The sequence below is a fragment of the Platalea leucorodia genome (assembly GCF_965183815.1).
Source record: "Platalea leucorodia genome assembly, chromosome: 8".
NCBI lineage: Eukaryota > Metazoa > Chordata > Aves > Pelecaniformes > Threskiornithidae > Platalea > Platalea leucorodia.
In genome coordinates this window covers 9,786,078-9,813,906 of record NC_138830.1, presented here as the reverse complement: position 1 = coordinate 9,813,906, position 27,829 = coordinate 9,786,078, and the positions used below count along the sequence as shown (strand labels likewise).

Sequence of the window (27,829 nt, the reverse complement as noted above, 5' to 3'; positions counted from 1 at the left end):
TTGGGGTGATCTCTGACCTGCTGTGTGTTTGGCTCTTGATCCTTGTGGGTTTTGATGCTCTTTGATGTCAGAAGTGGCTTTAGAGAAGCCAGGTCCCTGCTACCAGGGAGCCAAGCCCACTGTCCCAGCACCGCTCTGCTCCTCCTGGGGCCAGGCACCTGTCCTTGTGGCACTCTCGCAGACATTCAGAAATCCCAGCTCTGCTCTGAGCCGTGCCCACGACACCCATCACCCAAATTAAGCGATTTTCTTTTCCCGGTGTCACAGGTATGTCGAGAGTACCAGCGTGGCAACTGCAACAGGGGAGAGAATGACTGCCGGTTTGCTCACCCTGCCGACAGCGCGATGATTGACACCAACGACAACACGGTCACTGTCTGCATGGATTACATCAAAGGGAGATGCTCGCGGGAAAAGTGCAAATATTTTCACCCTCCTGCACATCTGCAAGCCAAGATCAAGGCTGCCCAGTACCAGGTTAACCAAGCTGCAGCTGCCCAGGCAGCAGCGACTGCAGCTGCCATGGTGAGTTTGGAAAACACCTCTGGAATAGACGTATGTTGACAAGAGAAAATGATGGATGTGTTAGCTGTTGTTGCTGGAGGGGGGTGCGTGTGCGTGTGCTCGGGGATCCCGGTCACTACACGGTGCAATGAGCTTTCTCAGCATGTGGTGCCAGATCTGCTCTTAAGTAGTTTCAGACCGTTAAGGTGTTTCACTAGTTTTGCCTGCTGATGTACAGAGTATCTATATGTACATATATGTGTGCCTATGTGTGTGCGTGCGTGTACGTGTGTGTGCATATATGTATATATAGTTTATTGTATGTTTGTGTGTGGGTAGATTTGTATCTATCTAGTTGCACAGATAGATAAACCCATATTTCAGTTACTGTAAGTCCATGTTTGTAGAGACTTAGTTTGAAGTCTTACTGTGTTAATGTCATTTGTAGCCCATCTTCCCCGGCCCCCACCTGAGGGCTGTCGGCAACTCTCGCAGGGCACTAGAGCAAACCTCGTAGTTGTAGCAGCCAGATCTGGAACTACTCAGGGATTGGTTTCCTAGCGAGGAGAGGACAGCACCCCGAGGAGGGCTCTGGTGGCATATTGTCCTGTCTGTGCTGAGCCCCATGGGGGTGTGGGAAGAGGAGCGCAGTGGGCGCGCTGGGGCGCAGCAGCCAGGAGGAGCGGGAGCGGCAGCGCCAGCGGTGCAAGGCGGCGGCCGCGGGCTCCCGAGAGGCGCTCCACCGCCGGCCGGCACGGGCGGTGAGACGGTGGCCGGTTGCGGGGAGCCCCGTTTCCGCTCCTGCGTAGCCGTGAGCGCCCCGCGTCTCACCCAGCCTGCCCGCGGGAGGGTGGCCGGGGCGGGAGGCGGCCGCGGGCGCCGCCCTGCCTGCCCTGCCCGCCCTGCCCGCGCGGGGGCCGCCCGCCGGCCCCCCGTGCATGCCTAGTCTTGTTACCGTTGTACACGGCATCCGGTGATTTGTTTTTATTTGTTTTTTCTCACCTACCCAAATGCACTGCTGCCCCCATGATGCACCTCTGCTTGCTGTTTATGTTAATGCGCTTGACCCCACTGGCCATTGCCATCATGTGCTCGCTGCCTGCTAATTAAGACTCAGTCGGCTGTCAAATCACTGAAGCGACCCCTCGAGGCAACCTTTGACCTGGTACTATGACCTTTCACCTTTTAGCTTGGCATGTAGCTGTATCGTAGAGTCGAGTTTGGGGTTAATGTGTAGAAATGGAATATCCCGGTTCCCCCCCGACCCCGATCCCCGGCAAGGGGCGCGGGGGCGGCCGGGCTGGGCCAGGCCCCAGAGCAAGGCTCCAGAGCAGGACCCCGCCGCCCTCGCGCCCCACCGGCCCCCTCCCGTCCCCTTCCCTCCCCTCCCGTCCCCCCCCGTCTTGTCCCATCCCATCCCGTCCCCTCCCCGAGGGTGCCGCACGGGCGGCCATGGCGCAGGGCCGGCCGCGGGCGCAGGGTGCGTTGGCATGGCTTCGCGGCGCTGTGGCGCGGAGGCGGCCTGGGGGTGCCGGCATGCGGCGCGCGCTCTGCATGCCCGGGCAGGCGCTGGGGCCCGGGGAGTGGGTTGGCGCCAGCAGCCCTGCCATCCGCTCCGGACGGTGACTATTAACATCGCTTCTACGTGTTGATCCTCATGGAGCTAGCAGTGCTGCTTCCCCCTACCCCAATAGCCTCGCTCCTGATCAAAACCCTGAAGCTTTACCGTAGCGTAATATTTACGCCGGTTCCTATAACGTACGGCTCCAACACGTTACCTGTGCCGCTGTAATGGTAGGCTAAAGTAGTGCTCCCTTGTAAATCTTTTACCTCGCCTTTTATTTGGTAGTTAAGTCTGCTATGCTGCTTGCTTGCTCATGGATAAACATGGTGCTGCCTGGTTTTTTTGCCTTCTACTGATTTTTCTTTTTTCCTTTCTCTCTTTCCTTTTCTTCTCCCTCCCTCCCTCCCGTCCTCCTCCACACCCCACACCCCCTTCCTTTTTTTTTTTTTTTTTTCTTTTTTTTACTGGACTTTATTTTTATACCCATCCACCATTCAGGGAATTCCTCAAGCTGTACTTCCCCCATTACCAAAGAGGCCTGCGCTTGAAAAAACCAATGGTGCCACCGCAGTCTTTAACACTGGTATTTTCCAATACCAGCAAGCTCTTGCCAACATGCAGTTACAGCAGCATACAGCCTTTCTCCCACCAGGTAAGTGCTTCTTGTTTGCCTTTTTCTGGGGAGGAAGAAGGGGGAATTCTGGAAAAAAGGTACTAGGAAATAACCATTTGTTCCTGCCTGCAAATGCGTAGAGGTATTTGCGCGGTGGCTGCTAGTGCCAGGGCAGCTGCTGCCAGGTGCAGGCAGCCTCTCTCCAGGCTGAGACACTGCTGTGCCTGGTGAGATACGGGCAGAGGAGGTGCTGACTGCAGGAAGGCTGGCTTCTCTCTGCTTCTGTCGGAAGCTGGGTGGGTGTTTTCAAGTCTAATATAAAAATCAGCGTCATGCTCTGTCATCCCAAATCAAAATTTGAAATCTCCTCTCTCGTTCCTCTTTCCCTCGATTAACTTCTCTTCATTACACATCTCTTAAGCTGTTGTATTTGTTTCTCTTTGCTGTAAGACCCCTTTGCCTTCATGTGCCTAGCAACAGTTGTTCTGAGTCACACACTTGAAGGTTTTGATTTTAATGATGCTGCAGTGCTCATAAAAGGCACAGGCAGGCAGTCTGCAAATAGGCTAATCATGAACCTACACAAGAAATCAAGGTTCAGGCCTCTACCACTAAAGCCTCAGGGCTGATTTTGGTCTAAGCAGAACCAAGGTGCATTTGCTTTTATTCAAGAGTGATCAAATCTATACTTGTCCTAGTGTAATTGCTGAAGAATTGATGCCTGTACTATTTACATAAGCAGAAATCCCTCTGAAGTAAATGGGACTTAAAGTTGGAATATATGTTTTGGTTCTGCAAACAGCGCTTCATGAAAAATCGTATATCTAGTATGTCATGTGAATTTATGCCTATATTAACACAGCTGAGTTAGTGTTTTTACATGTGAACCCACATTAAAACAGCACTATCATTCTAGGAGCTAAGTTATGAAACACAGAGGACATCTAGTAGATCTGTACTCAAAATATTGGAAGGAGTCTGTGAGGACAGCCCTTTGTAATACTGACTAGCTGAGGGGAGGGGAGAAAAGAAAATACAACTATTCAATCTTTACCAAAAAAAATTAAGGATTTTATCCTAAACAGTTTTGGCAGGTGTGTTCCCAGGAATTCAGAATAATGCCTTTTAGCATTCTTTCTTGATGGTACAATCTGGCATACAACCAACATCTGTAATTTAAATGGCACAAAAATCAGTTACTTGATGTAGTACATTGTAATAACTTACTTAGGTTCCAAAAATGCATTGCAACCACTAAAATATATTAGTAAAAGCTTGTTGCAAAGCTTGTTGGAGTCAATAGAAAGACTCTGGTTGAGTAAGCTTTAGGTCAGGTCTCTAGCCCACAAACTAGAATTCGTATAAAAATGCTTGCGCAATCACGGTCCTTCCTGTAGATATTAAACAATGTCACAGATTTCTTTTAGCAAAGCATAACTGATGTAGTTAGTAAACCACGCAATTTTCCAGCTTCCATTAAACCAGCGAGGGGCTGGATGATTTCTGGAAGTGCTCGAGCTGCTTTGAATCATGCCTTTTGAACGTAGAAGCTGGGGTTGTAGTTTGTGTGCGTCAGAGCTCATTTGCACTACATCATTGACCAGGATCTTTCACATTGGCACTTACACACAACCTACCTCAGCTCTTCCTCTAGCAAGTCTGTACTGAAGCCTACAGGATTTTTTGCAGTGGTTCTTGATGCTTCATTTGACCTTTCTTGACCACTGAAGTTATGTATATGTTAAACAAGAAGAATAAAGGATTTTTTAGCATGAGCTACTATAAATTATCTTTTTATATTTTTCAGATAGCAGCAGTTTGAGCTTTCCAGTAATCCAGTACTTTTCCAAAAGTTTGAAAATTTTACTTGCCACCTTGCCCTTCTTAGTTTTCCCCACTTAAAATTAACTAGGATCAGTCCTGTTTGTGCATAGTCATTTGGAAATAAGAGTTTCTCTGTCAGTCCCTAAGAACCGACAGGAGAGCACAGAGTGTGGGTGCCCTCAGCGCCACTGCCACGGAGCAGAGGCAGGTTAATTCAGTGGGGTCTGAATTAAAACGACATTTTTCAGGTTCAGACACCCAAAGTGTAATTACTCAGATATGTTCTTAGTTGCTTCAGCTGCAACTTATGAAAGTGCAACAGGTCTGGAGGGCAGGACACTTGCAGAACCTACACGGTACAGGTGTATACCCCCTATGGAGGATCTTGGCAGGACCCTCCTCTCTGTGGAGGACTTCACTCTTGATGTTTCACCTTGAGAGTTTTCCACTCATGTTCCAGGCAAACCCAGATACCTCTTCTAAATTGTAAGGCTTAATTCTGGCTGCCAGTATGCAAAGGCATGTGAAAGCAAATAAAGGGATCATCCATGCCAGCGGATGGACACTGGCGCTTCAGCACACTTTAAATGATTAAATGGTCTTAGATACTCATCTCACCACTCTCAAATAAAGCTCCCTTTTTGCACAGCTCCCCTGTTGAGGTCTCCCAGAGTCCTCAGCTGCTGGAAGCTGTCCCCAGGCTGAGAGGGGAGTCGAAAAGGTGTTGCAAGAAAGAACTGGGAACACTTGTGGTGTTGGCTAGTTGAAATAAGTGGAGTTAGTCTGCTGAATGAGGAGGCTCTGCACAACTTAATAGATGTTCACAGCTTGTTTTGGTACTTCAGTCCTGGCTGCCGACTCTTGACACCTTGGCAGACACGTGGGCAAATGTTTTGCTGTGGGGCTGTGAACTTGCAGAGCACCGATTACTTGGCGTTCACTACTTCTGCACGTGCTCTTTGTCCTGCAGGAACTGTGAGCTGGCTGGGGGCATGTTTGTACGTGCAGACAGAGAGCTCCTATGTGCAACTAGATGAAATTCATGCCCTGGTGCTTGTTACCATCCTTGTGCGTCAGTTCAGTGTCTCCTCAGTTGTGCTGATACAGCTGTTCTGGCCTGTGTGTGTAAACTGGGTGACCAGAGGGTCTTTGAGAAGGGTAATCCTCCAGAAGAAAGGGGTCAGGTTTACAGGATACTCCCTGGAGCTGTTGTCCTGATGCACCTGCAAGGGGCAGAATTGCAGCAGGGCAGCTGAACCACGTAGCCAGCAGTGGCGAGGCTTCAGCCACCTCTGCCGTTAACGCATTGCATATTTATTTAGTTACTGCAGCTTCAGCTCCAGAGAACTTACTTGCTCATCTCTGGGACTCAGTCAGTGCACAGATGCTTTCCTAAAGTGATATTGGTGTAAGCACCTTCCTCCATGGGGCTTCTGGGTCTGTGTAAAAACACTGCTGCCCTCCAGAATGTTAGGGAGGGAGAGATCAGGCACAACTGTTCACCTCTACAGGAGTGCTTATGTTGTCTATGATGATATTTTTAATTAGGATTTAGTAGACTGGACAGAATAAATAGACTGAGAGGAATAATAAGAGGGAGAGAAGAGAAAAAAAAAAATGCTTAAAACACCAGTAAACCTATAATATTTATAAAAATAGCTTTATTCCACTGCAGAAATAATCTGGTTGTGAAGTTATGATCAGTTAACTGAGCACATCCTTGAATTAAAATTCTGCCTTGTGCTGAAAAGCTAAGGAACATTTGAAACTGCACATTTATTATTCATGCATTCTCATTAGTCAGTCAAAGCTTCTGAAGTCAAGATGAATATTAAGGTCATAGCAAAAATGATTTTTATTACTGGTAAGAGGGTCATACAGCATTATGTCTTCATATTTGCAAGTTATTGCACCCTAGCTAGTATTTTCATTTCTGCCTTATGTTCATTTGCTTTGATTCCCTTTCAAAACTGTGTGCGCTGGTTATAATGTTAATGATGATAACTCAGACTAAAATTTTGAGCTGAAAAGCTTTACAGTGATATTTCAGAGTCATTATGAAAATCTAACTCGTCTTTAACATGTAGACCTAATTATGCATGGAATGACGTAATATTCCAGATTTAATGAAGTATGTACAACCTTATAAATAGGGCACTTCTGCAGAGACAGAACTCAAAGGTTCTTCTGTGTAACCTCATTAACACCACAGAGATGTCATAAGAGGGACCGAGAAAGCAGTTTTACTTACTGTTTGCACTTTATAGCATTTTTTAATCTTCCAAGTGGTCCCGTTGCCTTCACCCAGGATTCATGCATGGGAAAGTCAGAAAAGCTACCCTTCTGTTATTTAACCTTTCTTTGTGAATATTTTCAGTCTCCTCCATGACACAGAAAGAGAAGGGTAATTAGGAAACTTGATTATGCCCTTTTCTTTGTAGCCTTGCAGATACAGTGATGACAGAGAATAACCTTGTCCCCAGCAGTAATTATACTGACTGACTTTTTCCCTGCTTAGTTAAATGCTCTTGAGATTGTGCAAGCCACTACAATGCTTGGCACCAGCTGAAACAATTTCCTGTGCCCCTTGTTACGGTCACGTAATGTCAAGGAAGCAGCATTGCCGTGGCTCCCACTGGCAGTCTTCTAGAATACGTTTCCATTTCCACTCCAATCTCTGTTCCCAGATTTCAGAGCTTATTTCAGTTTCTGCTGTGTCAGGCATAATTAGCGGTGTTAACAAATGTTAAATAAAAAAGTAAATCGTTTATTAAAAACGGATATTCTGAAATATCAGTATATCTTTATCATATCATATGGGAAGCAAAAATAGAAGATTCTGAGTTCAGTCTGGTGGAAGGCATTTTGCTGTGTAAAGCAAACAGAATTACCAACTTAGCGATAGTTAAAAAATGATACCATAATGTTCCTGAAAACACCATACTGCTGTTGGCTCTCTAGTTGCAGGGCAGAATTCACCAGGTGCTGTCACTTCAGTTATTCTTGTCTAGCCTAAAGAGAGTTGCAGGTTGTGAGCCCGGACACCAGCAGCTTAAAATATGTCCAATAATGTAGAAAAAAATGCTGAACAAGTATTCTTAGCTGCTGCCATGAGCTGCATGGGAGACTTTAACTATTCAGTCACTCCTCTGACCTGCATATTAAGCACACAGACCAGAGGGCGGTCAGGATCATTTCACCAGCAGCTCACAGGGGTCGTACAGATATGACAGAAGTACTGCATGCCGAATTCACCTGGTTTTTGCCTATATATTACCTAAATATTGGAGCAGTCAGACTGCAACTAATGAAACAGTATAGATCAAGTCATCACTCTGTGAGGAATCGTTGCTCCAGCCCATCCGAGATGGGCCCCAGCTGAAAAGGCTGTTCTAGCAGGAGGGGAGAGCCTCGCTTGCCGCCTCTCTCCGCCTGCCTTCCCCGGACAGAACAAGCCTTAGGCTGCGCTTCCCCAGCAGCTGCAGGGAGAGGGCAGAGCGGTGCTAATCCCTTGCTCTGGCTACTCCGTGTGTGTCCTAGCAGGGGTGGACCTCAGGTACCTGTAGGCAGGTGCAACTTGAAAGTATTTTAATCTGAGGAAACCAGGGTAAAGACCATTACAAAGCTTATATCAAAAGGCAAAAAGATTTAAGACTAAAAGAGTTTTAAAATAAAGCTAAAGAAACTTTTCCTAGCCATGCTGATATTCCACAGTGCTACGAAGGCAAACACAATATACCAGCACACAGTTCAATCAGCTCTTTCCCCTTCACTGAAGACTAGTTCTAATGGATCACTGTGCTATTGTATGGTTTGATTGTGCTGACAGTTACATGCCACTGTTCCCATAATAACAATTTTTCTTCTTTGTTCAAATGAAATTTTCTAATTACACGTGTGATGGGTTGTTTTAATTCTTTTCCCTTTCCAAATCCACCTTCCTGTTGCAATGCATGATGGGCAGGCTCAATATTGTGCATGACACCCGCTACAAGTGTTGGTAGGTGCCAGCTTTGTTTCTTGATTATCTTAAACCTGTGGTGCAGCTCACGGACCCTCAAAATCCACTGCTAGATTTTAACTTATAGCTCTTGTGCCAATCCATCTCCCTTAGCCTCCTGCACTAACACCTGTCAATTAAATGCAATTGTTTTATTTAATTGACACGGACACATAGACGTTGTTAATTTTGTATAGCAGTTGTTTGAATTGCACATGGTTCCTTGGTGGATTTTGATTGGACTATGAGTTCCAGTGTTTAGAAACTTATCTCGTGTTAAGTAAAGACTGTACCTTACTTTAGCCACATAGACATATACTGTCCTTCAACAAGATACATTTTTGTTTGCAGTAAATATTTGGGTTGAATTCTTAAAAGACAAAAATTTGTAAATATAAGGGCATTTAAAAAGTCTTCTGTTGATTTTTGTATTGAAATGGTTAAGCTTGTTTGTGTCGATTTTCTTGATTTGATGGTAACAAGCATTTTCCCCTTTTTTTCTCTTTCATTTCCCTCCCCTCTTTCTCCCTGGAATGTTGTCCTGCTTTGCACTGTGGTTGCATGTCACGCGCTGGCAATGATGTCTCGGGCTTTTTGCTGTGATAAATACCATGCTCAATTATCCTACCACATGTCGCTCTGGTTCCCATACTGCTACACTCTTCTGTATGTTTGCTTATATGATTTTCCTTCCGAAAGTTCCCATGGTGCACGGTGCTACGCCAGCCACTGTGTCTGCAGCAACAACATCTGCCACAAGTGTTCCCTTCGCTGCAACAGCCACAGCCAACCAGGTTTGCTAATTTACAGCTTTGTTCCTTACAGACAACTTGAAATTGGTGCTTTTAATGAGCATGGGGGTTTTGATTTTACCTCTTGTTGGCCTACACATTCTCTTTAAGACCTGCAGCACAGCTTAATAAGCCTTTATCCATGCTCAAAAGGTGCTGCGGTTCCATTTCTGATGCTAAAAATAATTGATAATAGAGTTTCTGACTCAGTCTTAACATTTATGGGCCGTGCTGCTTATTTCTGCTTTCAGAGATGTAAAGAGAAAGGGATAGTACACGGAACCCATTATTTATTTCTACTTCTGTGAAGCCGACAGTTCCTTTTAGTGCAGAACTCCAGTGGAAGCCAGTAAAACCTTTGTGCAGAGGGGTTGCAGGATCAGAATTTTAACAGTCTGAATTGAGCAGTCTGAACATGTTCTGACTCTCCTCTTCCAGGAGCAAAACAAAAACGTTTGAGCATGGGCCACACAGAAACTTCTTTTAAACCTTTGTTTCAGCTTGTGATTCTGCTAGGAAAGGGCCAATTACTTCTTGCAGTAGACAGACGTCAGTTAAGAAAATGTCCATTAGAGCCTGGCTTTATTTCTAAATAGCTACCCCAATTGTTGCCGTGTTTGGATGTATTTCAGGAATAAAAGAATTAATGCTGCACTAAATAAGCGATTAAAAGTCCTCCCTGAAAAGCTAGAAACTATAGTCAGAGATGAGTACCAGGGGCCAGAGGAGCTGCACCTGAGAACAGAACGTGGCCTGCTGTTTTTATCTAGCTGGGTTGTCAAAAATGCAGATTTCTGTAGAACATCTGGCTGAAACTGCAACAGTAAAAACTTTTAAAAGACCCTCTTCTTTCTTTTATAAAAACAAATGTTTTTTTGAGATTTACTAGGAAGTTAGAATTGCCTTATGTCATGAAACTATCAGTTCTGGTCTAATATGCAGGTATTACTCTCGACTCAGTGGGAATCACACATGCCTTGTAGAAAAGGGAACTAAACATTTTCTTTAGCATTTTGCAGGTGTGGTTCTGTATGTGAAATTAATTCTGAGGATAAATGTCAGTTTTTAAGGCAGGCTCACCTGACAAACTCAGCTTCCTAAGTCATTAGAGCTAACTCCTTAAACAATTTCAAAATCCCATCGTAAAGTTGTCAGGTTTGCAGCTGCAGTTGGACATTAAGCAGCAACACCCGTGTGCGTGGCCTGCTGCACCTGCACCTCTGTGCTTGGGGTGGATGGCGCCGGCTCCTGCAGAGCCGGGAGCCCCCGGCCTCGCTGCAGTGCGAGGTACCAAGTGCTGCAGGCTCCCGCAGGATTAAGTCCAGAGTCTTTGGCTTTGAGCCTTTCCACCTTTGCCTGTTGAGCACTACCATTTTGTACTGCGCCCAGCTGTACGTTCTTTGTTAACCTGTCTGCTTACTGATCTCTCAAAAATATTCCAAAAATTACACTGTTGCAGTGATACATAGGTGTGCACCTCCTGAGTCTCAAAAGGGACCTGGATATTTTGCAATTCCAAACAATACTCAGGTTAGTCTGCTTAGCAAGTAGCACTTTCTGCTCGAGGAGTGTTTGCTGAGTGACCATGTCACTCACGGATTTAAACCAGCATAAGAATTGCTTTGTATTTTGAAAAGCTGGTTTATAGATGTGACTACCTCTGCACATGTGTCACCTAAGCAAGCAACCACCTGTATGCCCAACGTTTCTTAATATTGTAATTTATTGCACCATACAATTAAGTGTCTCTGTACCCTCCATAAGTCCAGAGAGTTGTGAGAACAAGCCAAGCCACAGAAAAACATCATTATTTTTTAAAATCATCTCTGTGTAAACAACCATGCACTTTCCCAAACAGATTACAGGGAAACTTTCTGTTGTAGAATCTGATCATTTCATGCATATCCTCCCTGGAGCCTCATAACACACTTAGTAAAGTACTGCAGCCAAACCTCAATATATACATATATTGTGAATATATGTATATACTACGTGAGCAATGCTGAAATTATTTAATGCCACACAATGCAATGTGCATGCATGCCAAAAGTCTTAAGATCTGGCCCTTCATCTTCATTGACTGGTGTTGAAGGTCCTTGGTATGTTCCAACAGCACTATCCCTGATGCTTCTACACAGTTGGGTGCAACAGCCTGTCCTGCAGCAGTAGAAAAAAATGGTATGAGAAGCTTCATTATGCTTGAAGCACATTTCTGTACAAGTTGGCAATGTTGTAGAGGTGTGTGGAGTTGCTAGGGGAGGAGAGGGCACAAGGGGTGGAAACCGACACCAAGACCTGTGAATGATTTAGTTAAGAGGAAACCTCCCCATTCCCTTTCTTGTGCGGGTTAACAGGTCAGCCTTAGCATCCACGAGGAAAAAGAGGCTTTTCAAGTGCGACAGCTGTTCGTGATGCTACAAATCAATTTTGTGTCGTATGCCCCAGCATGTTTCCCTGTACATGGGCGTATCTATTTGTTCCCTCCAGCCGGACTCCCGGTCCTGTCTGTAATGCGAGGTTGCTCACGGTTCCTCCAACACCTGCATGCTTTAGTGCTCTCCCTTCTCAAGGGAGACCTGCGAGGTCTCTTTGGGCTCGCTCCCGTGGACTCCAGCCTGTGCACTGCACACAGAGGGCTGCACGGCTGGGACCCAAGGGTGGGATGTAGAATATAAGTTTGTTACTTGTACTGCTGGTAATTTACTCTGATTTTAATTTTTTTTTTTTGAATGGGAAGCTGAGTTGATGGGGCACTTCAAGAGAGCCCCGTAGTGAATTCTGTTTATGCAGACAAACATTTTGAGAATTGTTTCACTGCTTTGGGGAGTCTTAGCTTTTCAGCTGATCCACCGTGATGCCCGCAGCGGCCATGGGAAGAGCAGGCAGCTCTTCTCGACAGTGGATTTTTCACCAGCCGTGAAAATCAAGCTCGGGGCATCCTAGGTTTGGCATTCAGAAACCAAGACAGTGAAAGCAGTGAACACTTCACAAAATCAGACTGAAACAAGGCCACTGTAGAATTTATAATTTTTAATGATACACTGAAAACACAGAATTTTGTGTAGGCCAACAAAAAGGGCTATTTTCAATTACTGCACTGCATGACTTTTTGTAGATTTTAACTTCTCTTATTTCCTAAACAACCAATAATACTTATTTATATTTGTCAAGTAGTACTTAACACAATGTTTTCCAGTTTTAAGTTGCTATTGTAGCACTTCAGTTGACTTTAACTTATAGTTACAATATAAAATCCACCAACTCACAGCTGATCCTCACTTTTCCAAACTTATGTTCTGTAGCAAAATGCTGTGTCTCTGGGTCAGCTCATGGCACATGTTATTCATTGTTTACATTTTTTTACCTATAGATACCCATAATATCTGCCGAACATCTGACTAGCCACAAGTATGTTACACAGATGTAGACATTTTGTCATCAAACAGTAAGTTCCTAATGCGTTGTTCCTTGCAGTTTTCTTACCTATATGTGTGCATAATTTGTCTTTTTCAGGGACAGAATGTTTTTATTTTCTTTCTAAGAAACTCCACTGACATGCCATTCCTCTCTGAGCAGAGAGCCCGTAGTTTGCAGTGACCACATTAGCTAGTGTGTTGGACCAGATGTCGGTATTAGTTTGTACATATAGAAGGGACATATTATACGTATGGATAAACTGCTGAATAGCAAAATCAGAGAGTCTAAAATTAGAGTTTTACGTTTTGTTTATAAAGGATGATGTCTCTAGCGCTGATGTGAGCCAGGTCTATGGGGGGGGTGGTTATGTTAAGCAGTCTTCAGAAAGAACTGATTTTAAATCTCCAAATTTGGAAAGCCGGCATCTCTGAAAATACAGATGTAGTAGTCTGCCTAGCTGAAGCTTGATGTCTCTTGAACACAGGTTATCAGATTACAATGCATTACATACAGCATTTTCCTTGCATGGGTGATAACGGCAAGAGAGGTCCCACAGTGCAGGCGCAGTTCATACCTGTGTTGTGTTGGTGTGAACAGCGATTGCAGACAGTGTATATCAGCTTTTTATACTGCAGCCTATTCATCCCACAGTCTGAAATCTAGGTTTGTGTGCCTCAACTTGAGAGATTTTTTTTCCCCTGTGTCTTCCTATGAGTAAACTGTAGTTTCCAGTCTGTCACTAAATTGCCTGTTGTCATTAAGACCACCCGCAGCACATCACCTCCCCTAGGATAGCTTGTCATTTTTTATTACCTTTCTCTCCCTTGCACTCCATTTCTGCTGTGTTTTTTATCGAATGGCTCAGCTATAATGGAATTATTACTTAGGGTGAGGATTAACTGATTTGCCGCAGTGGGTTTATAATAATAGTTATTCCTTTCAGCTTAGCGTAAGCATTTTTACACTGCTTAAGTGACTCAGGTGGGATGCCTCTAGTCTGCAGCCTGAGCTTGCTGCCAGGCTTCCCTCTGCAGTCTGCTGGGACTGGGGTGTCCCCATTTTGGAGACCGTCTGGAGGTGGAGGAGCAATCACTCTCTAGAGGTGTGATAGGCAGTAGAGACCAGAGAAATAGCTACACTAGATGGGCAGTTAAGTAAGAAAAATTATCTTGGGAACATAGAGCCTGGATTTCTAAGGGTGCTTAGGTGCCTCTCTGATACTGGTTGGGCTCCCAGCTTTTACAGGGCAGCGGCAGCAGGACCTGGGAAGAGAGAGGAGCCCAGGGCTGCTGGGCAGCGCTCACACAGCACTTTGTGGGGAGCTGCCTCCCAGGGTCTGGGCTCTGGGGTCTGGAAACTGTCCCCGGCATTCTGATCCCACGGCCAGGGGCTCAGGAGCAGCGGGAGGCCAGTGTATTGTGCGCTTTTATCGGTGCAGAATTAGGGTGCAAAGTGAACCTCTGCTGCAAGAATGTTACTGAAGGGAAATCTCGCGGGGTTTGGGTGCAAGCTTCCCCGATTCTCGGTGGCAGATTTCCCTGTTGCAAATGCAAAATTTGGGCTGATGTGGTGCTAACAAGAAGTTACGACTGTGTTGAAAATGCTTTGTCTTTTTTCCTTTCTAGATCATAACTAAAGAGAAAAGGACAGTGTGTTTGGGTTGAGAAGAGGACAAGCTCATTAGCCATAATGTATATACCGTCAAGCAACACTCGGAAACTCCCTCAGCAGTAAGACATCCACACATTGCATGTTAACAAGATGAAACAAGAACTTGGAAATCCACTGCACACTGTTGCCTATATACTTTGTACATTTAATTGATATTTGTGCTGAGGTGATCTTATTGTCTAAAAACTACAACATTGTCTATCTTTTCTAGCACCGAAGTATGCATATGGATTTGAATATGCATATGTAGTCTATTTCCTACATAATCATGTATGTCACCTTGAAAAGACAGACGATGATGTAACCATAAATCTATTATGTATTGGTACGTCTGTAGACCAAGATATAATTTTTTAAAGTAAGTTTATTTCTTTCAAGGTTTACAAATAACAAAGGTGCACCTTGTATTTAAAATTGCCATTATAGATGAGAGCGTGCATGCACAGTAATTTTTGTTTAAGAGTAATATTTTTAATGTAATAGATTGTAAGAAGTGGTAAGAGAGGTATCTGACAGAGATGAATGTGCCAAGCAAAACCACAACTGTGTATATTTTAAAGCACATCAATGGCTTTAAATACCATGTTGTTAAGGATTCTCATGAAGTGCCATAGACTGTACATCCGATTAGAGTATTATTTCTGCAGTGTTATTTTCAGAACCACGTTTTCACTTACTTTAGTAGTACTAATCAGTCAAAGGGCACCATTCTGTTTCAAACCAAAGCTGTCTCAGAAATGGCCAACTATTCCTTACAGTAACAGTAGACAGCACAAGAAAGATAATCTAGCCGTACAAATTAACCCATACTGGACATATATATAAACTATTTTAAGGCATTGTAGTTTAATATTTATGCATATTTTACTGTATAACATGATATATGAAAGGGAAAAGCCATTTCTGAGACACAGTAACAAATGTTTGAGGAACTTCTTTTGCTTCTATTTATAGCCTCTGTCGAAAGTCAAAAGGACTATAAATGTTTTGCAGAGATGGGTTTCACTTTTACTTCATCAGTCACGCTTTACATGGTGACTCTAAACAAAGACGAAAGAAGCACTGACATCAGATGCATGACAAACCAAAATATGAAAAAATGGAGATGTTAATTAGCATAGAAATTGGGTGGGTTAAATACTTGGGTGAGTTTTATATGTGATTTTTTTGTTCAGATTAACTGCTTATAGCCTTAGAAAGCCTTTACAAAATAAAAACAAAAAAATAGATGTGCATTCAAGTTTTAAGAATGGATTCATCCAAAGGAATTCCTTTTTGTGGTTTGGATGTTGCAGCTAGTAAAGGATATTTTTGCTCTGTTCAGCAAAGTGCTGAAGTGGGGGCCAGGTCACTGGTAGCGTAGCGTGGAGTGGAAGAAGCGCGAGTTCGGTTGTAGAACTCTCCATACTTCCAAGTTTACTGCAAGTTTTTATGCTTGAGAGAGATGCTTTATAGTATAAGAATGATGTGTTGATTTTACTGATTGTACTGTACATCTATTAAAGCCTTAGATTATTACATTACGGGTTAAAACCCATACCAATGTAATTTCAATCGTGTTAAGAAAGTATAGGTGACTTCACATGTTATTGTAGTTACTTAACATTATAGAATATTACTTATTTTTTTCTTGTTAAAAGTGTAGTTTTTATTTCTTACATTTATTAGATTGTTTTCGTTTTCTATTACCAGTTGAATACCATTTCAGTTTATAGAATTTTGTTTTATTAGAATTTACTGATGACTTTTTCAAAAATACAAAAAAAGTAGTTTTCTTCATAACATACTCAGTTTTGAATTTACATGTAGTGTCATATGAGTATTCGTATTATTGTTAACTAAATGATTTATATTTTACTGATTTAATATTACAATGTAAGAATGTCAGTCATTGTTAGTTCTTGTCTAGTTTTCATTAAAAGAACAAAGATCTTTTATATGGATATCTTATAATTATATAATCATTGCTAAGTAAGAAGTTAAGTTGTTGCTATCGCAACAATCCTGGCAGACAATTGAGTAATATTTTGATGATTTATTTTGTTTGTAATTAGTTATTATGAGAAAATCTAGTTCCTAGATATTAGAATAAAATTTATTTTCTACTGTATCCATTTCAAATGTTAAAATATTGTTTAAATATTTTTTGAAATCCCTGAATATCAGGCCTTGTTATAAATAAGCTGCATAATCAATAGATCAAGGGACTTTTTGTTGATAATCCAAATACTCAAAGTTTACGTAACAAGAATTATAGTGTGTGTGTGCAAACTCTTGAGGGTTGATTATGCTGCAGTTTAGCATGTGGGAACGTATAGAGAGAAGGTTGACTTTTTGCACTTCTGTATATAGTCAAAAAAAGAGAGAAACCTGTATAATAGTAAGATCTTATTTTGAATAAAAATGTCTATAATTACAAGGAGTTTTGTTAAGGCTAATAAAATGACAGGCTGAACAAAATTGCTTGCAAAAGTGGCACAGAGTTAGCACTCCATACCCCTTCAAAAAAGTTGCTTTGCTTTATGTGGACAGCTTGTAGTTTGCCAGGATTTTTTCAGCTGGAAAGATATGCCATCCTTCCAAGATCTCATGACTGACAAAAGCTCCACTGGTTCAAATCTGCCTGAAAATCATTAATAAAGAAAAAAAGAAAAAAAAAAAAAAAAAAGAAAAAAAGCAGGTACTTCAAACCATCAAGGTGAAATCATGGCTCAAATATTCCGTACATTATTCAAAAACTACTGCATGTTTAAAGTATCAAAAAAATATATTAAAGATATATGCTATTCAAACCAGTTTCTGACAATTTCAGTGGTTTATTGTTCACAAAAAAGATTCTTCAAAACAAGTACTGACGTTCACAAAAGAGTTAAATCATGAACAGGCAAACCAAACAGCACACCGTAGCTGTAGTTGTTATGTGATTATTTTTTATTGCTGTAGTGGTCCTGTTCTTTTAGCAGGTGAAAAAAAAAAAAAAAGAAAACCTGGGAAATGTTACCATTTTAATGGAAAGCATTCAAGAAACCTTGTCATTATATAGGCCAAAGCTGGAAAGAAAAAGTGATTAGGCCATTACTTTGTCTGATCTCTCCAGTACTCACACTGAATAATTAATGAAGTTGCACTTATTTGCAACCCCGCAACTTTCATCTGCTGAAAGGACAGATGTGCTTGGTTTTACTATTATGTAATCACAGACTTACTTTTTGCTTGTAGTTGCTCCAAATTATGTACTCTGTCCTGGGCTGCAATTTGTTTTTATGCTTATTTTATTATTACTGCTATAGTTGACCTTGCTGTATGGAAAAAATAAAGTGAAATTGCCCTAATAAAAATTCTCAATGATGTTTTTCTATATCAGGTAAAAAATCGCACCGCTTTCTTTTTTTACACCTTTTTCATTTTATCTGCATGTTTGTTTGACTGAAGGGATATCATTTATTTGGGGGAAAAAACCTGTATGCTGGTATTGGGGGTTTTTTCTTCAACAGTGCGTAGTATGTTAAATATACAGGATATATATTAAGAATGCTAAGTATACGTGATACTATTGTTAAATCCGGAGGATAAATATAAAGCAACCGAATACCATAGATCCAGACCGAGCTGTTATTACCCTCTTGTGGCAGTACTTCCAAGATGCAGGTAAAAGAAAGGGACCCTCGGCATCTGCCTGCCCCCGGTTTTAGTGCCCGCAGCAGGCAAACGGGGTGCAGCCAGGCGGTGCCTGACGTTAGAGGGAGCCCCATTTCCACCCGTTACTGTTGCTTGATTAGTCTGGCACAAATCGCTCTGATAATCAGAATTACTGACAAAATCACAGGCTTAATTTGGGAAAGGAAGCGCATCAGAACGCTTGTTTTCCACGAGGATTTCGGGTGTCTCCTGCGTTTGGGAGCGCAGCCTGAGCGGCCTCACGGAAGAGCTCGCGTTTCAAAGGCCGGTTTTATTTGCTTCAATCCTCAGCTCAGCACGTGAGGACGCCTCATTCCTATCAGCTGAACAGCCAGCTCGTTTGCACTGCCTTTGCACCAATACTTGCGACGACACCAGCATTTTCATTTATCATTGCATTTAGCTGCCAAGTTAAAAAATAATGTGTCGAGCAGCACGAATGTTCTAAATTAGCAAAAATAACACGACTCTATTTTCCTCTGTAACCGATGAAGGCGGCCACGGAGGTTCCCATGAGAGCTGCTAGCGGTTAGTGCTCCCGCGACCGAAGTCGGGCAGGAGGCAGCTCGGCGACGCTGCCCCTGGGTCACCAACCCCGCGGAGGTCGGTGTCGCGCAGGACCCTCCGCTGCAGCCGGGCGGGTCTGTCCCATCGCGCCCGGGCGGTGGCGGGGGGCTCAGGCCGCAGCTGCCGGTCAGCAGGTACCGAGCAGCAGCTCTGCCCGCAACGGGGCTCTTGCTGGAGAGCTGAGAGAGCATGAAACCACTCGGATGCTGAAGAGAACCACGAGAAGGAGCTCCTGCCAAAGCAGCGCCTGCCGCCTGCGGCCCGGGAAGCCCGCGGCGGTGGCAGCTCGCCAGCCGGGGCCGGGACGGTAACAACTGCAGGAGCAGTAACAACTCTAACAGTTGTTACAACCAAATAAAAGAATTTTGTTCAAAGGGATCCACGCGTGTCTGCAGCTGAGATGCTTTCTGAAAGGAGGAAGGGATTCTCAGCCTTTGGGGAAGGAGGAGCAGAAACCTGAAAAGGAGTTTTAATTGCCTTTGTGTGATTTGCGATGAGAACAGGGAATGGCCTCAGGAAGAAGGAAAGAGAAGAATTCTGAGGGTCTTTTTGCATCCACATATTAGTTGTAATATAAAAAAAAAAGCCTATTTCCTGCCCAAACAGAGCTGATCACACCACTTTCTGTGGTCCCAGCAGTGGCATCACGCGATGCCTCGGTGCCTCACGCTGGTGCCAGCGCAGCCTTGGTGCTGGGTCGAGGCGCTGGGTCGGGCACGGCTCTGCCCTCCGGCAGCACACAGGGACACGGAGCGAGACGTGGGGCCGGGGAGAGCGGCACGGCCAGCCTGCGCGCTCACCGTGCCACCGCGCTGTGCCGTGGGATGCAGCGACCCATCACAGCATCAGCTCCTGTCACCCCTGAGGCGCTGGGAAAGCAGGTTTGGAGAATTGCACAGGTGCCTGTGGTGGTGCTGAGCAGCCCCGGGGGTGGGTGGGGGTGGGCATGATGGGGATCAGCTGGGGGTAAAGGGCTGGAGGCAGCAGGGCAGAGCTGGAGGGAGCTGTGGCTGCAGGAGGGAGCTGGAGGTTGATGGATGTGCAGGTAGGAGCTGGTGTGGGCATGGTTTGGGGTCCCTGGGGGGAGATCCTCCAGGAGACAGCTCATCTACAGCTTCAGGAGGGCACCAGGACTGAGGGAGACCTTGCCCTTGTGCTTGCACAGGGCTGGCTGAGGTCTCCTCACCAGGTCAGTCTGGCCAAGGTCCAGCCCAGCTCGCCTGGTGTCTGGCTACTGGTGCAGAGCGACGGTGGGGCTGCAGTGCCGTGGGATTCCCCTTGGGTTTATGCCTCTGTCGTGGCTCTGAGGGTGAGTGATTAAAGTGCAGGATGGTAACGGGCCCCTGATGCTGCTTTTAAGGAGTTAAGAGGGGGATGGACCTCCTGCAGCTGACCTGCCCGAGGTGGTGGGGCCTTTCCATGGGGGGACCTGCCTGCGGTGTGGGTGCACCCCTCTCAAAATGCTTTCCAGTTTATTGCTGTGCAGAGCTGTTGGGTGTTGGAAAGGCACAGCTGAAAGGCCCCAAAGCAGCTCATGTGCAGCTGCTTTAACTGGTGCTCCCCATTGCATGTTGCGAGCTGGTGGTGCGGGGAAGCCCCGGGGGAGGTGGGATGGCTGGTGAGAGCAATGGTTCCTCATGGTGCTTTGTGGTGTTTTTGCAAAAGCTCTGGCTGGTGAAGGAGCTGTGCTGTGTGCCGGAGGAGACCCAAGCACCGCAGCAGGGTGCCCTGCGCTGGGTGCCCTGTGCTGGGCGCCTGCTGCCTGCAGCCCCCAGGGCTGGGGGGAGGTGGAAAAGTCTCTCCTGTTTATATAGCCTCAAGGAACAAACCGAAAGCAGTTAAGAAGTCAGTGCGCTGTTTTTCATGGAGTTGGTGAAGATGAAAGTGCGTTATCCCTGTGCTAATAAACCACAGGAGGAAATGAATCGCAATGCTATTTCAGGAATGCACTGGAAATAAAAGCGCAGTTACTCCTAAGCACCCTAAAAGCGCACTGGGGGTACAGCCGAACAGCATTCATCACGTATACATTCTCCGGACCTAAAAATAGCCAGTTTGGAGTCTTTTACCCATCACAGGAATTTAGTAAGCTTGTTGTGGCATATATTGGCAATTACCTGGCACCAACAGGGAAACATTCAATTAAATAATGGCAAGAGAGGAGTGACAATTATGGGATGGGAAAAGACAGGTTATGCTCTTTGGAGAGCAAGCAGCACGTGGCACTGCACTGCATGTTCGGCCCCCCCTTGGGGTCCCACCCTGGGAGGGGAGGGATGGGGGTGCCACAGGCGCGGTGCGGACCCTTGGCTTTGAGGGTGGAGAGAGCAAAACGCTCTGGCTGTTTTCATGTGTCCTCAGGTATGAGGTTCTGCAGCGGGGGGAGGCACTTGTGGCACTTCCTGAGGATGGGGGATGTATTGGAGCGCTCGGGAGAGCGAGCCCACCCTGTCCCTCGGGCTGGGGGCATGGGAACAAAACCGCAGGGCTGAGTGCGGGTGCCTGAGCTGTGGGGGGCTGGTGAGAAGCCCAGATGGGCTTGGCCAGGAAGGAGATGGGATGCTTGTGCTGGAGAGCATCATCTGCACCAGAGAAAACATCCAGTTATCAGGGAACTGTTTTTTTTCTCTGCTCTTCCTTCCGTGCTGTTATTAATCCCAAGCCACCCTTGCCTGGATGTGCTGGTTACCCAGCCCTGGCTGTATCCGGAGCACATGGTATTTGGGGCTATACTCACCGCGGGGAGCGCAGCGTGCTGCATAGGGCCGGGCTGGGCACGCAGCCCCAGGGAGCAGCTTCACAGCTGGGCTGGCACAGCCATGGCTGCCTCCCGGCCGTGGCACTCTGCAGGGGCATTGCAAAATGCTGTTTAAGGAAAACAAAACAAACCCTTCTGTAAAGCAGTGTTGCTAATTGCCTTTTCCACCCACATCTCGTTTTTCTCTTCTAAATGCATACATCTGGTCCAGGAAAAGGTCAGCAGTGGAAGTTGCTGCTTTCTACCTTCCTCCAAGTACAGCTGGTTTTTAAGAGCCCTAAACCACACTTTATACAAAACGAACTGTGTATCTCATTGTTACCATTAGTAGGGTGCAGTGTCATGGGGGGAAACTCCTGCGGTGACAAGCTGACCTTTGCTGAGTGGGCAAGTCTCAGCCGAGCTCCTTGTCTTGGCAAGGCTAAAAATAGACTTCTGCATCCTGCCGATAGCACGCTTACCATGGGCCAGGCACCACATCTTGCCACTAATGCACAGAAGAAAATCTTCTCCTGGTGCTCACTTGAGCGTGGAGTCTATCTCGGTGTTTGTGTGGGGGTTTGGCAAACCCAGGTGGACCTGTCCAGGGTCGTGTCTTCATGCAGTGCCAGGGCACGGAGCCCAGGTGGCTTTGGAGGGGCTCTGCTTGTCCCTTCCCTCTTCTTCCCGCACCCACCTCTTGCCGAGCAGCCGGGAGCAGCGATGCCTGCCCTCGCCGTCTGCGCGCTTGGCTTTGCTGCCCCGCTGCACCGCTCCGGTGCTCGCCAGCTGCTTCAGCAGAGGCACGTTTAACACTGGGTGACTTTGGGGGCTGGCTCGGCACCGAGCGGTGGCAGCGGTGATGCAGCCCGGGGTGCCACCAGCTCCAGGTGCTCCCTGGGCATATGTGCATGGGACCTGCCATGGTGGAAGTGCAACGTGCTGAAATCCTGACCGAGAAGCACGAAGAAGAGCCTGGCTGAACACTGAGCTCTCTCAGTTAGTGCGCGCTTGTTAGCGGTGGGTGAAAACCAGCGTCAGGCACTGAGAGCCGCTGTGCTCCTGGTCTGTAGGATGCGCTGCATCTCATTTCATGGGGTATTTCTGCTGCCAGTCAGAAAGTGTGGCAACAGCCTGCGCAGGGTGTGTGCATCCAGCCTGGGGCTGCGGGTTTGCATTCTTTTTCCCCTGCCCGAGGTCACCCCAAGCACCCGGCAGCGCAGCAGCCCCCGCGCTGTGCCCCCCATCACCCATGGTGGGCAGAAGCTGAGGCCGAGTGCTGGGTTTGGATGATTCCAGCGATGCCCTGGGGCATTGGGGGGGGCAGCCCTGGTCCACGGGCCGGTGCAGGCAGGAGCTGGGGTGGAAATGGGTCTGAGCTCTGGCAGCACCGTGAGCCTGGGCAGGAGGTGATGGGCGGCCACCCACATGTGCCTTCTTGCTGTTTGCTGCGTGCTCGGCACCGCTGGCCTCGTGCGCTTCTGCTGCAGCGCATGGGGCCGGTCACTGCTTCTCACAGGGCTGTCGTGACCGTACCACGCAAAACTGATCTGGTGGTGAAAAAACGCCTGTATTTAAAATGTCATCTCCGTAATTAGTACATACACACGTGCTAAATGGATCTATCTCTCTGGTGTCTGGCTGGGTATGCCGCTGCGCTGCCAAGGAAGCTGGGCTGCTCCCGGGCCGGGCTGGAGGAGCAGCCAGCGAATGAGAGCCGGTGCAGCAGCGTCCAGTGCGTTTCTCACAGTGCCAGCAATCGCAGCCCGCCTCGCAGCGCGTTACCTGAGCATGGGGTTTGGGATGGGAGGGACACAGGAGACGCCAGCACCTGATGGTGAAGGGGTCTGTGACTCTGGTCACAGGGCCTGTGGCATTGGCAGCTGTAAGCAAAGGGGGAAAATGCATCCAGTGTTTCATTTTACCCAGCTTCTGACAGCTGCTGCTGGCTCCAGCTCCTTCCTCTGTTCGTAATTTCTAGTGCAAAAAGGAAAATGATGTGAAAAGATCATTACTGCATGAAACCCAGTTCTGAACATCTGTGCTGAATTGAAAATTTCATCCTAAAATAGACGCACAGATACAGAGTGAAAAGGAGCAACTTATGGAAGAGAGCTTGAGGGAATTAACAAGAATCTAACTTGCCTTATAAAACTGCTCTGGGGGTACCTGAGCATCTATCAGCATTCCTTCCTAACTTCACTTACTGCTGCATTGCTGTATTAATTTCTCCCGGTACCAGGTATTAGTCACTGTAACTGTGTCCATTCTCAAAAACAGCTCCATGCTGTTTGGAGGACATGCATCTCTAAAGTGTGGTGCAAGCGTCGGGTCTGCGTTGCCCTTTCATGTGTTTTATCTGTGACACAAAATCAGTTGGCCAGGAGATCCCTGTGTACTTTGAAGTCAGCAGCACCTTGGGCACAAACCGCCTTGCCGTGATAGCTGGTCAGAGAACTGAGTTTTACCAATTTCCATTGCTACAACACTGTGACCCTGGTAAGCTGTGATTTGTTTGCAAAATCTTTGGTTCAGAAACCCCTCTGCATTCGGCTCACCAGGCTCTGCTGGAGCCGTGGAGGCTGCAGCCGAGTCAAACCAGAAAGCGTTGTGCGTGCGGGCCGCCTGGCTGGCACGAGCCCCGGTCCTCCCTGGGGTGCAGCAGAGGGTGTTAAGCAAACACAAACACACCTCAGAGGCGTTTTCCCCTGCTGGTGCACTCGCTGCTGCAGCTGGGACAGCCACCGCTCTTCTAGAGGGGCTGGCATACTGAAAATTGGGGTGTTTATTGGTTATATTGAAATTAATGCGTGCAATGTGGAAAACCAGGATGGTAATGTACGCCTGAACATAACCTACCTCTTCAGTTGGTGCTTGGTTTTATGAGTTGCTATAATGGAGTTTCAATTTAGTCTGCAATTAAATTATCTCTGTTCGTCTTTTCAAGCAGCGTGGAGGAGCTCGTTCCAAGAGCCCTGTGCTCTCGGCACAGCTGTAGTTCGGCAGCACTTTATAGGGGTGCGTGGGCCAGCGTCTGCTTGCCTTTAGCCTTGAGATAGGACGCAGAATAAAAGGTGATGGCAGCCGAAGACGCTGGTTCAGCAGCTGATGGAGGCCGTGTGCCGGTGCAGCAGTGTGAAGGCGGTGGTGCAGGTGACGATGCCCATGTCGGTGCCAGCCCGGCAGGCACGCAGGGTTGCCACGGCAGGCGGGGGTACCTGGAGCCACCAGCCAGCCCGGGCTGGTAAAGGTTTCCCCAGGCTGTGCTATCTGAGGAGAGAAGGCAGGATTTTGCCCTGTGATTCCAGGGCTGAGAACTGCCCTTCCCCTACTTTGGCTTCGTATGGAGCAGAGGGAAATAAAGCACTGTGTGGTTGAGGTTTGGGGTTTTTTAATTGCATATTGTCCATAACATCAAGCTTTATCTTGTCCTCTTCTTCCATAAGCAGCGCTGGTTGATGCTGGGAGGCATGCTGCCACCGGGAAGCTCTTCAGCCCTCCCGATCAGCCACTGCCTGGAAACCCCCCCGGAGCTGCAGCAAACACCTGGTGTATTTTGCAGGGAATCGCTTTGGTCTTTACTATTTTTAAAGAAAATTCTGGAGCTTGGCTTGAGTATGCCAACTTAAACTGCTTGGAGAAGGGCCAAGAGGTATTTTATCACTTGAGCAGGTCAGGGAGAATAACCGCGTACATTAGGGACTTTACAAAAACCAGCTGAGAAGATCTTTGTCGTCTTGTACGTATTACATGCTTGAGAAGAGTGAGCAGTTCTTAGTGTTTTTGAACAGACAAAATCTAAGATGGCCTAAAACCAAAGAGTTTTAAATTGTATCTACAGCTCTGTTCTTGAGTTAAATGACCGAGTTGGGGACTTGCAAGAGACAAAACGGAGCAGCTCCATCATTTCAGCTGCAGTAACTCAAAACCCAGGCAGGGCATCTCTGGCTCTTGTGCTTCAGGGAGTGTGTGCTTCCCAGCATAAGGAGCACGAGCCCTTCTGTAGCTGCACGTGGATCCATCATGGGTTGAGTCCAGGGTTGCAGCTGGCCCGTGTTTGGGCATGGGGAAGCCTGGGCAGGCATGTGGGCTGCTGGCGGGCTGCCACTTGACGTGGTACATGTGGAAGGAGCTCTGGTCAGGCTTCTGGTGCCCACAAAAAAGGGGTTTTTTTCTGGGTCCTGAGCCCTCCCCTCACCAAATGCTCTGGATAACCAGCTGCTGACCAGGATTGTTGCCCCATTTGTAGTCCCTGAGCCTGTGAGCAGGCAGTGCAAAAATTTTAATAGTTCTCTCCCTCCCTGGCACAGCTTTCTACTCTTCACCCCCTAAATAGACCCAGTCTGGGGCTGCAGGTCAGCCCCCTTGTGCGGTAAGGGGACAACTGGCTCTCCCAGTGCTCCTCTGTGGCCTCCGGAGCCGCTGGTGACGCTGAGAGGTGATAGCGGTGCTAAGGGGATGCGGGGGGCTGGCGGGGGCCGGTGGTGCCTCAGCGAGGGAGGTCGTTGCAGGATTTGAGACGTCTCAGGTCACGGAAGCAGTCCAGGGATTCGCAACCATTGCTCGCTGAGACGCACAGGCGATGTGGGCGAAGCAGGACAGAGATGCACTCAGTGCTGCTGAGAAGCTGCACCCGCATCCCAAGGGATACGCTACAGCATTTCAAGCAGCGTCTGCGCTGCTGCAGGGCTCCATCAGCCTTCCCGTTTGTGGCCGTAGGGCACAGCCGGGGACACCCCCATCCCGGCGGCTTGGGACTTCTTGGAGCTCTGCCACCAGCGCGTGCAGCGATGCAATATGAGAGCACAGAGCAGCAGGGCAGAGAAATGTGTTTTTTCTCTGTCACAATTTCAAAATAAGACTGAGGCCACAATATTTTCCGGAATATTTGATAGCTGATCTCAAAGCTCTGGTGCTGCTGGAGAGCAAGACAGCCACGCAGCTGTGGTGTGAGGCTGCTGTACTGTGCCTGGTGCCGGCGAGGGTGGCTGCGGTGGCCGTGACTGCTGTTCCTGGATGGGGGCTCTCCCGTCCCCTCCCGTGTAGCACAGTGCAGCTTCGTGGCGAACAGCGTAGCAGTAAGATGGGATGCAGCAACGGGGACCCTGCCCGGGGGCTGGGGACGAGGGTCCTGCGGGGCGAGGGGCAGCAGCTGGGGTGCTCTGCTCTGCACGTAAACAAAGCACAGGTTAAAAACCAGGTCAGGGGAGCGATGTGGGAGCGGGCAGTAGCAGCCCAGCTGGGGGTGCACCCCGGGGGTCTACCCCCTATAGGCACGGACGTCCTGGGAGCTCGGCTCTGCGCCCTCCGCTTCTGCAGGGTGGGGAGACCCAGGCTATGCCCCCCTCAGGCCACCTCTCCCTTTTTGGTCTCCTCAGCCCTCCAGCCTCCCCACTCCAGCCTCCCACACGCTGTCAGGCTCCCCCTCCTCTCCCAAAACTCCCCTCTCAGCCTCCCACCACCGCTCAGTCCTTCTTCCAGCCTCCCACCCCTCCCTATGCCCACTAGCCCAAAACCTGCCCCTGCACATCCTCCACCCGCTTCCAGCAGCCTCTCCACCTCCCGGTCCCTCTAGGACTCCCACTCCCTGCAGCCTCCACTCCCTCACCAGACTCCCATTCCCTTCTCACCACCCTCTTAGTCTCCCAGCCCCCTTTTTGACCTCAACTTTTTTCTTGGCCTCCCACCCCCTTTTATCCTCCACTTTTTTCCCAGCCTCACACCCTTCTTCCCGGCCTCCACTTTTTTTCTGGCTTCCCACCCCCCTCCAGCCTCCACTTTTTTCCCCGACCTCCCACATTTTGGCCTCCCACCCCCTTTTGGCCTCTACTTTTTTCCCCAGTCTCCCACCCCCTTTTGGCTTCCCATCCCCTTTTGGCATCTGCTTTTTTCCCAGTCTCTTAACCATGTTTGGTCTCCCACCCCTGCTGGCCTCTGCTTTTCTCCTGGCCTCTCACCCCCCCCTTTTGGCCTCCTTTTTTTTTTTTTTTTTTTTCCCCAGCCTCCCACTCCTCTTTTCCCAGCTTCCCAACCCCTTTTGTCCTCCACTTTTTTTCTCCAGTCTCCCACCCTGCTTTGGCCTCCACTTTTTTCCCGGCCTCCCACCCCATTTTAGCCTTCACTTTTCTCCCAGCGTCCCACCCCCTTTTGGGCTCCACGTTTTTCCTGACCTCCCATCTGTTTTTTCCTAGCCTCCCCCCTCCTTTTGAACTGCAACCCCCTTTTGGCCTCCACTTTTTTCCTGCTCTTCCACCTCCTGTCAGCCTCCACCTTTTTTTCTGGCCTTCCACTCCCCTTTTGGCTTTCACTTTTGTCTTGACCTCCAACCCTGTTTTGGCCTCCACTTTTTTCCCCAGTCACCCACCTCCTTCCCGACTTCCCACCCGCTTTTGGCCTCCACTTTTTTCCGAGCTTCCCACCCCCTTTTGGCCTCCAATTTTCTTCTGTTCTCCCACTGCCTTTC

General features: G+C 47.4%; 1 protein-coding gene across 29 annotated transcripts in view; it reads left to right on the top strand.

The window, feature by feature from the left end:
- The window catches only part of MBNL1 (muscleblind like splicing regulator 1), a 112,025-nt gene extending 94,283 nt beyond the window's left edge, over positions 1–17,742 (top strand). For 13 of the 29 annotated variants that reach the window (XM_082320627.1, XM_082320622.1, XM_082320626.1 and 10 more), the window contains 7 exons: positions 268–525; positions 1,616–1,669; positions 2,567–2,720; positions 8,470–8,505; positions 9,205–9,299; positions 12,667–12,741; positions 14,339–17,742. In XM_082320627.1, the coding sequence (XP_082176753.1) occupies positions 268–525; positions 1,616–1,669; positions 2,567–2,720; positions 8,470–8,505; positions 9,205–9,299; positions 12,667–12,723 (654 nt within the window). In that variant the 3' untranslated portion in view covers positions 12,724–12,741; positions 14,339–17,742. The remainder of the gene's footprint in view (positions 1–267; positions 526–1,615; positions 1,670–2,566; positions 2,721–8,469; positions 8,506–9,204; positions 9,300–12,666; positions 12,742–14,338) is intronic. The other 16 variants (XM_082320612.1, XM_082320619.1, XM_082320628.1 and 13 more) reach the window with 6 other exon arrangements.
- Positions 17,743–27,829: the final 10,087 nt, after the last annotated feature.